The 12,734-nt window shown below is 40.0% G+C and overlaps 1 protein-coding gene across 3 annotated transcripts in view; it reads left to right on the forward strand.

The window, feature by feature from the left end:
- The window catches only part of LOC117359105 (anoctamin-10-like), a 151,943-nt gene that overhangs the window by 54,459 nt on the left and 84,750 nt on the right, over positions 1 to 12,734 (forward strand). For 2 of the 3 annotated variants that reach the window (XM_033941285.1, XM_033941286.1), the window contains exon 5: positions 7,564 to 7,683. In XM_033941285.1, the coding sequence (XP_033797176.1) occupies positions 7,564 to 7,683 (120 nt within the window). The remainder of the gene's footprint in view (positions 1 to 7,563; positions 7,684 to 12,734) is intronic. The other variant, XM_033941287.1, reaches the window with a different exon arrangement.

Consider the following 12,734-nt stretch of genomic DNA (forward strand, 5'->3'; position numbering starts at 1 on the left):
TAAATAAATAAATACTGTCAAATTCCCTCTGCAGCATTCATTCTCTCATCTGTATGCAGTACCTGCAGTTTCACCTATTTGCCATCTTAAATTTTGCAGTAGAAATGCTGCCCTCACTTCTCAGTCGCTGTCCTTATTACATGTTTTCGAGGTCTCACAATATAGAAGCAAGACATACAATGTATCCTCTGCAGCAATAAATATTTGCCTAAATCCTATGTAAATCCCACACTGAACAAGCTGATTGTTCAAAAATAAAGTAGTCATAAATAATCTTGTAGCCAAACAGACCACAGATCTTATACTGTCCAAAGGTTTAATTCAGGATTTTAGTACCTTATTTACTTTATTGATTAGACTTAATGATTTTTAAATCACTTTTTCCAGAAAATTACTGTTCAAGGCAGTGAACATCATATATTAAATAATTTACAACAAATACAAGTCAAACACATAAATATAACTGAACCTGATTGAAAACCGGGGCCATAAAAAAAAATACACTAGTTAAAATAGCCATGTTTTAGGGCCCCTTTTACAAAGCCATGATAGAAAGGCTGCTTTGGTAAACGCATCGAAGCCCATTCAATTCCTAGGAGCTTTCTAAATGGGGCTCTTAATTTGGTGTCTAAAAGATAAATAAACCCTCTCCCAGTGAGCAACCTTTGGAAATAATTTTCAAAGCTGGAGGGCAATGCCTGAGAAGCACAAGCCCTCGACCTGGCTAGTCTCATGTCCACCAATAAAGCAGTGCATAGAAGCACTTCCTGAACTTATCTCTCTACTGTAAATGAATGGAAACACTTTTAAAACAGAGAATAGTGCAGTTCCTGGAATCCAGTGGATTATAGGGCCCGAGGTAACATGGATTCACTAGAGGCAGGTCTTGTCAGACAAATCTGATTAATTTCTTTGACTGGGTGACCAGAGAATTGGATGGAGGGGGGTACGTTACATTGGTGCAGTTTGATGTTAGCAAAGCCTTTGACAGTGTTCCACCCAGGCGCCTAATAAATAAACCTGAGTGGAGAGGAAGTTCTGGGCCAGTCAATCGCTGCCTGGCTGACCTGGAACTTCCTCTCCGATGTCAGAATTGACGTCGGAGGTGAAGGCTTGCGGATCCGGCGCATGTACGCGCCAGGCCTGGCTCGGGGAAGCAGGGAGAAATCGGTGTGGTGGCTGGGGGGGGGGGCAGAGAGAAAGAAAGAATCGGGGAAGTGGAGAAATCAGTGCGATGGCTTGGGGGGCAGGGGGAGAGACAAAGAAAGACAGGCAGGCAGGGGGAGAGAGAAAGAAAGACAGAAATAGAGAAGGGGGCAGGGGGAGAGAAAGAGAGACAGAAAGAAAAAGGGGGGGCAGAAAGAAAGAAATATTGGATTTACAGAAGAAGGAAATGTAAACAGAGACTCATGAAATCACCAGACAAAAAGGTAGGAAAAATGATTTTATTTTCAATTTAGTGACCAAAATGTGTCAGTTTTGAGAATTTATATCTGCTGTCTATATTTTGCCCCCTTTTACTAAACCGCGATAGTGTTTTTTACTGTAGGGAGCCTATGAGCATCAGGAGCTGCGAGGGGCATTCAGCGCAGCTCCCTGTGCTAAAACCCACTAGCGAGGTTTATTAAAAGGGGAGGGGGTATATTTATCTATTTTTGTATAGTTGTTACTGAGACGACATTGCATATTTTAAAGTCATCTGCCTTGACCTTTGAAAAAAACCTTGAATACAAATGATAATTAACATTTTCTCTGCGTACAGTGTGCTTTGTGTTTTAAAACTTTATTGTTGGTAGATCATTTTGACTTGGTCATTTTAAAAGTAGCTCGCAAGCCAAAAAAGTGTGGGCACCCATGCTCTAACCAGTAAGCTACTTTTCCATTCCACTGTTGACTTCTCTCTGGCTCTCTTTTTTTAGAGATAATCTGGACAGTAACATTTTGCCTAGTTGTGAAGAGTGTTCTTTGATAACCTTACATAAAGGAAGCAATTTTGAAACCAACTGCCCAAGTGCAAAGTCCGTATGCATTTTGCATTCAGGAACTTTCTGTGGTATTTCAAAGAGAAAGTCTGCTCATTCTTTGCTTTTGGAAATCATCCATGAGTATAACTGGCCCATGGACATTGCACCTGTTTTTTTGTGTGGGCTAATTTGGGCTTGAAAGTAGCATGCATATATCTGAAATTGCAACACATCTGAGCTATTTCCTAATTGTACCCAAAAGATCCCCCCGGGAGAACACCAACCCCCTTTTAGCTTGGATAAAAGTACACATGCCAAAGTTAAGGATTAGGGTAAATCATTGTTTTTTTCCAGTTAAATAGATTTTGGAAATTTACCTTATGGAGGGTAATTTTTATAAGAGGATTATTTTAGAGCAGGTTATCAGATGGGAAATAATTTTTGAAAAATTAAGAAGAGAAAAACCCTGCTCTTTGATTCTTCTAGTACTGTAAGGAGCACAATTAAATTTGTTCAGAGAGCACAGAGTTTGGATCAGATAAATTTACTCTGCTACCTTTTACAAAAAATACACGTATGAAAAATTGCAAAAAAAAACCCCAATAACCAAGCAACATGCTTGCAAAGAAAAGTATACTGTGCCACCTTTTGAAGAATATTATGGGCTCCTTTTATCAAGGTGCGGTAGGCGGTTATCGCGCAGAATACCGCACGTTCAACCACCTGCCGCGCTAGTCGTTAACTCCTCCATTGACGAGGTGTTAGTTTTTAGGCTTGCCGTGGGGGTTAGTGCGTGATGAAATGTCCGACGCGCTAACCCCGGTAGAGCGCCTTGATAAAAGGAGCCCTATGTCTGTGCAGCATCTAATTTGTTCAGTACTAAAGGGACCAGGTAGCTCTTGAAGTTCCTTTTCGTAGCTTTTTAAAAGCTGTGGTTCTCAACCCAGTCGTCAGGCCTTACCCTGCCAGTTGGGTTCAGGATTCCCACAACGAAAACGGGGAAACTATTTTTAAATTTCATGTTCCACTAACTTAAAGATTGGTTGTTCTGTAGACTGTAGCCTTGGTTACAAAGTTAAATAAACCAGAAGCTATTTGTTGTATTAATTAAGCAGAAATTTGATGTATTAATGGGTTTAGCAATTCAGCAAGTTTTGACTTGCCAGAAGAATAATTCTGAACTTTCAGATTGTGCATGGTAGAATGCTGTTGTTGGTGCGGAAATATTACATTACATTACATTACATTAGGGATTTCTATTCCGCCATTACCTTGCGGTTCAAGGCGGATTACAAAAGGTTAATTTAAAAATACAGAGTTACAATGATTGGCTAGAGAGGTAAGTTGTAGGTTTTATAAACATTAACGGGTTGTTGAGGGTGAGGTGGTTTGTAAGAGAATTAATAGGTGGTCATAGTGGAGGTTCTTTTGTTATTATTAGTGCAGTAATGGGTAGATCAAATGTCAGTTTTAGAGTTACTAAGAGGTCGTGATGTTATTGCTGCTTCAGGAATTTCTTGAAAAGTGTGGTTTTTATTTCTTTTCTGAACGTCCTATAGTCTGGGGTGGTCATCAGAAGGTTGGAGATCTGGTTGTCCAGCCTTGCGGCTTGAGTGGCTAGGAGGCCGTCGTGTAGTTTTGTTCTTTTTACTTCCTTGATTGGGGGGGGTATGAATGGGGAGTGTGTTTTTCTGTGTCTGGTAGTGGGTGCTTGGATGAGGCGATTATTCAAGTATGATGGGCTGTCTCCGTGTAGGGTTTTAAATAGTATGCAGTAGAATTTGAATTGGATTCTTTCTTGGATTGGAAGCCAATGTGAGTTGATGAAGGCTTCAGTGATGTGGTCATGTTTTCTCAATGAGTAGATGAGTCTCAAAGCTGTATTTTGGATTGTTTGGAGTTGTTTAATCGTGGTTACAGGGCAAGGAAGGAAGAGGATGTTGCAGTAGTCCAGTATACCTAGTATTAGGGATTGTACTATAAGTTGGAATTGTGTTCTTTCAAAGAATTTTCGGACTTGTCTCAGATTTCTCATGACTGCGAATGATTTCTGAATTGTTTTATTTATTTGCGGTTGCATAGTGCAGCATCTGTCTATGGTCATGCCAAGTAGTTTTATGGTGGTTTGGATTGGATATTTGATTGCGTTTATTTCTAAGTTGGTTGTGGTTTGGACCTTGTCATTTTCGAGAAGGATGAATTTGGTTTTGTCTTGGTTGAGTTTAAGTTTGTGATTTTTCATCCAGGTTGTGACTGTTTCAAGTGTTTGGTGAAGTTTGTCTGTCATGGTAGGTTTAGAATGATCATATGGGATGAGGATGGTGATGTCATCAGCATAACTATAGGTGGTTATGCCCAGATTGTCCAGATGCGTTCCTAGAGAAGCAGTGTAGAGATTGAAGAGGGTAGGGGATAGTGGAGATCCTTGTGGTACGCCGCAGGGGTTTGACCAGGATTCTGACTTTTCTTTGTTTGATTTTACACTGTAGGTTCTGAGTTTTAGGAATCCTTCAAACCATGAGTATACTTTATCTGAGATGCCTATTGCGTCTAAGATCTGTAGATATATATAAATATAAAGAAGCAGCTGCTGTAAAGCAGAAGTGTTTGCCATATTTTCTAAAAGTATGGAGTTTGTTGGATTCTTATTGTCAGACTGATGTATAAATTTCTACCTGGCTCTTGTTAGTACCTTGGTGGATGTGGGGATGTTCTGTTATTTGTGATTTAAAAGTCAATAAACATTATTGAACTTAGAGAGATTTCCACACACTGATTGGCACTTGTCCTGCTCATAATGTCCCAAAAAACCTCATCCATCTCGCAGCCATTTTCGAACACTAGAAAGGTCAGAAGGTTCTATTCAAAAATACCTGAAAAGGAAGTTCATGCACTGAAAATGTCCAAAATGAACAGCCATTTTCCAAAATGAAATGCCCAAAATAAGAGCACCAGAAAAGCAGGCACAAAAACGTCTGTCTGTGACATCATTTGTACAAAAGTGGCTACATAGATGTCCATGCTTAGCACTTAGTAATGAGGTAAAATAACACTATTCGCCGATGACGCCAAACTATGTAATATAGTAAGTGAATGCAGTTTACAGAATTATATGGCGCAGGACCTGCTTACATTGGAAAGTTGGTCCTCAACCTGGCAGCTAGGCTTCAATGCTAAGAAATGTAAGGTCATGCACCTCGGAAGCGGAAATCCATGCAGGACGTACTTCTTGAATGGAGAAACTTTAACTAGGACTTCAGCAGAACGAGATTTAGGAGTAATCATCAGTGCAGACATGAAAACTGCCAATCAAGTGGAGAAGGCTTCATCTAAGGCAAGGCAGATATTGGGTTGTATCAATAGAAGTTTCGTCAGCCGAAAGCCTGAAGTCATAATGCCGTTGTACAGGGCCATGGTGAGACCTCATCTGGAGTACTGTGTGCAATTCTGGAGGCCACATTACAATAAAGATGTGCGCAGAATTGAATCGGTTCAACAGACGGCCACCAGGATGATCTCGGGGCTCAAGGGTCTCTCGTACGAAGAGAGACTGAACAAATTGCAGCTCTACACTCTTGAGGAACGTAGGGAGAGGGGAGACATGATCGAAACATTTAAGTACCTCACGGGACGTGTCGAAGTGGAAGATGATATTTTCTTTCTCAAGGGACCCTCGGCCACAAGAGGGCACCCGCTCAAACTCAGGGGCGGAAAATTTCATGGCAACACCAGAAAGTATTTCTTCACAGAGAGAGTGGTTGATCATTGGAACAAGCTTCCAGTGCAGGTGATCGAGGCAGACAGCGTGCCAGACTTTAAGAATAAATGGGATACCCATGTGGGATACCTACGAGGGTCAAGATAAGGAAATTGGGTCATTAGGGCATAGACAGGGGGTGGGTAAGCAGAGTGGGCAGACTTGATGGGCTGTAGCCCTTTTCTGCCGTCATCTTCTATGTTTCTATGTGGTCATGCTTGCAGGTGTCTTATAAATTCAGGTATATTAGATCAGTGGTTCTCAACCCTGTCCTGGAGGACCACCAGGCCAATCGAGTTTTCAGGCTAGCCCTAATGAATATGCATGAGATAAATTTGCATATATTGGAAGTGACAGGCATGCAAATCTGCTCCATGCATATTCATTAGGGCTATCCTGAAAACCCGATTGGCCAAGTGGTCCTCCAGGACAGGGTTGGGAACCACAGCATTAGATATTTCTGTGTTCCAGAAGGGTTCATATATTTGTACAGAAATAAAAAAGTTAATGTAGGACCAGATGTAACTTCTGTTGTTCAGAGTCCACTGCACTGACCACTTCCGTTGTCCTTACACTTGCTTGCTGCTCTATTAGGAATAGTCAAAATACCTGAAGCTATCATAGAGCTTGTTATCCACTGTCATGTCTTAGTGGGTTGGGAGGAGGTCAGTAACCATTGGGAGATTAAGGAGGTGTGATGGCTTCAATCACTCCAGTAGTCAGCTGCTCAATCAGGGCACCTTTCGTACCCCGGAATGCCTCCAACATGTCCCCTTGCTATTTGGGCAAATTGAAGTGTTAAAATGTCCAAATTCTGCCTTTTGAAAATTAGTGATGTGGATGTTTTCGATAGGTGGACTTTTTTTTGGCCATTGTGAGATGTCTGCTTCAAAAATGAGCACCACTGTTTCCAATGTATATAGAACTATTTTGTGCACATTCATTATGGATATCGTGACACAGGGGCCAATATTGAGTAAACTCCTTCATCTGAATCTAGGGGTAATTTGATTGACAGACTTTTAATTCCTTATAATCCTTCAAAATCGCTTCGTTCAATGCCACAAAACCTTCTTGTCATACCATCATTAAAATTAATCCACATATTGCGTTCCAATAATTTTGCTGTCACTGACCCTTCTCTCTGGAACTCACTGCCCAATCATTTGTGCAGTGAATCCGTAATAAAACAATTCAAATCAAAATTGCAAACATTTTTGTTCCAAGATGCCTAAAAGGACAGTTTTTGTTCCAGGATCCCTAAGAGGACAGCAAATCTTATCTCTTTTTACCCTAACCTATTGTTCTTTCCCCTTTATGTTGTGCTATTTAATTCATGATTGTAGTTCTTCCCTTTCTTTCCTACTGTTTGAAGTAAGTCCATATGTCTTATTATGTGTTTCACTAAGCTATTTTGGTATTGTTTAGTATCCCTACCTTTTAATCTGTTTTTATGTAATTTTTATATTGTACATCGCTTAGAAAGTTGATTAAGCAGTTTAAAAATTTTTTTTATATAAACTTAAAATTTAATTGTCTCTGGCACCCCCAATCATTTTGAAATGTTGACACCTATATATGCTGAAAATCATACTGGAGGACTGGATTGAGAACCACTGTATTAAAGCAGCTGTTTTCAGTCAATTTTAGAATGATTATAAAGCAAAAGAACATCTAAAAAGACTGTCAACTGGTATTCGGGTGGTTGGGGGTGAGGGGAAGATGTGCTACTTTTTAAAGCCTTTTAACCAATGGGATTACATGATTTTCATTCACACATGGATGCTTTGCACAATTGATATCACAATGGTAGTAGTGACCTATTATTTCCCTTGTTTTTAGTGCAGTCCCTTCAGAAATGGGGGATTATTGAGAAGTTCTACCCTTTGCATGTGGAAGAAGAAATGCATCTTCTCACAGAGGCATGGTACTCACAGATTCATAAGATACGCCAGCCTATAGGTGAGTAATTTGATTTGAAGCCATCCATCGTGCTTTCCAGTTGGTTGAGAAGTCCTGTCATGTAACATTCAGATAGTGTGGGATAGAAGCCTGGGTGATGCACTAGCCAGCCACCAATGGAAAGAGTTCGTATCTCTATCAAGCTAAAAATATCATCAAAATTGGTGTTACCTGCAACCAAATATATTTGAGAGTTTCAGTAGGTAGGTCAAATACAAAAAGGGGTTGAATTAGCAGCTTTTTATCATCATTTCATATAAGTATACATTGTACAGTTATGCAAAGAGCTAAATCTGAGTTCAGCTTGATATGTTGGATAAAACAGGTAAAAATGACAGTAAACACAGAATTTACTATAGGATAGAATGAAACAAAATTCATCTGTCACAGAGTCTCTTAACTGAACATTTAGGACTTCTTGAAATATTAGTGTTAAACTACTGGGTTGAAAGCAATGCCAATGGAGAGACAGAATCTTCAAAGTGCTTGCACAAAATGGAGAATGGTAAGATTACCAAAACATAAAACAAACTGGGAATTATACAATATATAACAAGCCTCCCAAGTGTTAATACACCACTACAACAATTAAGCTAAATGCATACTTGATTTATACATACTTTAATCTACAATTTAATCCGCTATAATAAAACCCATAGCGCGCATATGCACTTCAATCTGCGTGTCTCCGTGCCTCCATGATCCGTGACTCCATGCTGCTGCATGCGCAGTAGGAGCCTAATGCGGTTTCGTTCTCATGCGCATATGCGGCAATGGTTTCCCCTCTCCCACACCCCAGCCAACCTGTGCCTCAACGAACGGCAAATGGCCAGGCCTCTAGGGGGTCAAGGCACCACTGCCAGGTGCACAGACAGCGTGTGGGACCATGACCATGGATTTTTGGCGTTGTGAAGGAGCCAGAGGTAAAAGGGAGGAGAGCTTGCCTGAGAGAGACAGGGGAGAGGTAAAAGTAAGGAAGAAGGGCTACTGCTGGACTGGGGAAGCAGGGAAGGGGTACTGCTGGACAGGGGGGAGGTAAAAGGAATGGAGAAGGGCTACTGCTGGACTGGGGAAGCAGGGAAGGGGTACTGCTGGACAGGAGGGAGGTAAAAGGAACGGAGAAGGGCTACTGCTGGACAGGGGGAGCAGGGAAGGGGTACTGCTGGACAGGGGGGGGGAGAGACAGAAAGAAAGGCAGACAGTGGGCAGGGAGAGAGACAGAAAGAAGGAAAGAAATGCCTAAGTCTACACATCTATTTTAGCACCCCTTAATGTAACGGGCTAAAAAACTAGTTTAATATATTCCCTTTATTTTAACAAACAAATTTAAATACCTACAGTATATAATGCATCCCCAAGAAAAACACCTAGAGGCTTAAATCTATGTCCGTTATGATCTCCAAATTGGTGAAATAGTCAAAAAGTCAATTGAATCTCTTTACTGAGAAGTCCATGAAATATTCCTTTTAATAGCTCTTAAACAAGATCTTTTTCACACATCAAATGAAATTAGTCTTGCTCTACACCAGTCTGTGTTTTTGCTGGAAGTATCTTCAGGAGTCAACACTGGCGCTCCTTGGGTTAATTACCTTTCTTCAGCCAAAATTTATCATAGAGAATTAGCTTGGGTAGGACATTCTCCATAAAGATTTTGCCCTACTAACATATTCAGTCTGGATTCATGCATCGTAATCATAAGATTACCCATAATACCCTTAGCAGCTTGCCAAAGCACAGTAAACATGGAAAGAAGGGTCAACAAATAAATTATAGGTCATACATTTTTATTAGATTAATTTTAATCTTTGATGAGCTTTCAAGAGATATCCTGATGAAGAAGGGTTAACTCTTATATGCTTGTTAAAGATACATTTCCACTGGATTAACTAAATGTATCTCCTACTCCTATATCTTGTTGGTTGACCATTATTTCAAGATATCCAAGTGGAGCAGCTTGAGAGTTGCATTTATCTGCTATCATATTGATGTAGCTTCATATAAAGAACAGCAGGTGGCAGCAAAATACATAAACAAATAGGTAAGCATACAGAATAGCAATTTACTAGGACAAAACAAGCACAAGTCTATGAACATTAGTTCTCAAAAATTCAGCCCCAACCATCTGCTAATTCAAATGCCTTTTTATTCTTTTTAACCCAACAGAAGCTGACAGTTATCTCTGGAGACAAATAACTCTGCAAATTAAACCACATAGGTTGAATCTTAGTATTCAGGAAAAAATTGACAAAATGATACGCCAAAATTGAACATTGGACCTGCTCAGATTTGGAGGGAGGGGGAGGGAGGAGCCCTCTGTGAAAAAAAAAATAAAATGGCCCAGTGCATTTCTGTGGAACTCACTCCCCAAACATCATCGACAACAGACACCACTAGACAGGTTTAAATCTAAAGACTTTTCTCTTTAGAGATGCCTACTCATAACACATCCATTTCCTTTTTTGCTGGATTAGGTACTGCAGATGTGATGCTTCTCCTTATGTCATTTGCCTCCCCCTCTGTTCTATTGAGAAATTTGTAGCTCTACCACCTATCCTCACTTTCATGTTTATGTTGTGTATATACTACACCATTCCCCCCATCACCCTACTAGATTGTAAGCCACCTACTTGCTACACAGGCCGCGAAAACTGACCCCACCATATCCAAGCTGCTGACCACAACTACGGACTACAAAGCGTTTCGAAAAGATATAAAAACCATACTATTCAAAAAACACATCCCAATATTATAATCTACCATCATCTTCTCTCCCTTCATAACCTACTGCAACTCACAACCAACTGCAACTTCGTCCCCATAGGCAACATCTAACCTAGCTGCATCGGGCGTAAAGCCAATTCATATCTAGAAACACAGTCTCCCCAAATACCGAAAAAATCAGATATAGCAACCTAGGAACAGACGATTTTTTGGTAACATAAGATTATGCGTTGTAATATTATGTAAAGTAACATAAGGTTATGCGTTGTAATATAACATAAGGTTATGCTTTGTAATATCATGTAATGTAAGTTATGCAATGTACTGGAATAATAAGGTAAAATAACATAAAATAACTCTACGTAAAGTCTTGTAAAGTTATGTAAGATAAATTATGTAAGATAAATTATGTAAACTTAATGCAAGTTATGCAAGCACGGTAAGGATAATGTAAAGTAACACAAAGTAACTCCACGTAAAGTTATGTAAAGTTATGTACGTAAAGTTATGTACGAAAAGTTAAGTAAAGTTAGGTTTGCAAAGTTTGTAAAGTTATACAAATAATTGTATTGTCATCGCCTGGAAATGTCCAGCCATCTTCTAATGTAATCCGCTTAGAACCGCAAGGCACAAGCGGAATAGAAATCACTAATGTAATGTAATGTAATACTAAAAACCCATAATAAACTTGAAACTTGGCTTCTGCAGCACAGAAACTCACATACAGTGAAACATTTTAGTTAGAGAATTGCTCTTTACAAAATACTTCTCCCTGCTTTCCCAATGCCCCATCACCCCCAAAGTACCCACCCTCCGAAACTACATTCTACAACTGCATTGACTTCCCATGTGCCCCATCTGAAACTACCGCTGCAACTGCCTCATCTCCCACACATCTTCACCCTCTAAACAATTTATTTACTTGGTATCATTTGATTTCCCGCCTCTAAAAACTTATTCAAGGTGAGTTACAGCAACTACAAAAAAATTAAACTACAATATATCACATGATAACATTTTAAAAAATTATAATACAGATAAGCTTCTTGGAGACAATTTTATAAACTGACTGCTAATGTTTACATTAGCGTTACATGTTTGTTTTATTTCTGACAAATGGGTCTAAGCGGTTTACAAAATAACAATCATTAATAGGTTCAAAAGAATGAATGAATTCCAATAGTAAATAGGATAGAACTCAAACACACAATAGAAGAAAGAGTTAAAATATACGTATAGCAAGCTATTCTCATAAATCAATAAAAACACAGAATATCATTCATAAGAACATAAGACTAGCCTTACTGGGTCAGACCAACGGTCCATCAAACCCAGTAGCCTGTTCTCAAGGTGGCCAATCCAGGTCACTAGTACTTGGCCAAAACCCAAAGAGTAGCAACATTCCATGCTACCAACCCAGGGCAAGCAGTGGCTTCCCCATGTCTTTCTCAATAGCAGACTATGGGCTCCTTTTACGAAGCTGCGCTAGCGGGTTTAACATGCGTGACTTTTCATCATGCACTAACCCCCGCGCTGGCCAAAAACTACCTCCTGCTCAAGAGGAGGCAGTAGCGGCTAGCGCGTCCAGCGGTATAGTGCACGCTATTACGTGCATTAAACCGCTAACGTGCCTTCGTAAAAGGAGCCCTGTGGACTTTTCCTCCAGGAAATTGTCCAAATCCTTTTTAAAATCAGATATCCGTTCTTACCACAACCTCTGGCAATGCGTTCCAGAGCTTAAATATTCTCTGCGTGAAAAAATATTTCCTCTTATTGGTTTTAAAAGTATTTCTCTGTAACTTCATTGAGTGTCCCCTAGTCTTTGTAGTTTTTGACGGAGGGAAAAATCGATCCACTTGTACCCGTTCTATTCCACTCAGGATTTTGTGGACCAGTCATATCTCCCCTCAGCCGTCTCTTTTCCATGCTGTAGCGCTTTATCCTTTTTAGTCTTTACTCAAATGAAAGGAGTTCCATTCCCTTTATCATTTTGTTCGCTTCTTCTTTGAACCTTTTCTAGTGTTGCTATATCTTTCTTGAGATAAGGAGACTAGAATTGAATGCAATACTCCAGGTGAGGTCATACCATGGAGTGATACAGAGGCATTATAACATTCTTAATCTTGTAAACCCTCCCTTTTTAATAGTTCCTATCATCTGGTTTGCTTTTTTGGCCGTCGCCACACATTGGACGGAGGGTTTCATCTTATTGTCTACAATGACCCCCAGATCCTTTTCTTGGGTGCTAACCCCCAAGGTGGACCCTAGTATCTGGTAACTGTGATGTGGGTTATTCTTCCCAATGTGTATCATTTTGCATATGTCCACAT

The sequence above is a fragment of the Geotrypetes seraphini genome, chromosome 4 (assembly GCF_902459505.1).
Source record: "Geotrypetes seraphini chromosome 4, aGeoSer1.1, whole genome shotgun sequence".
Classification (NCBI taxonomy): domain Eukaryota; kingdom Metazoa; phylum Chordata; class Amphibia; order Gymnophiona; family Dermophiidae; genus Geotrypetes; species Geotrypetes seraphini.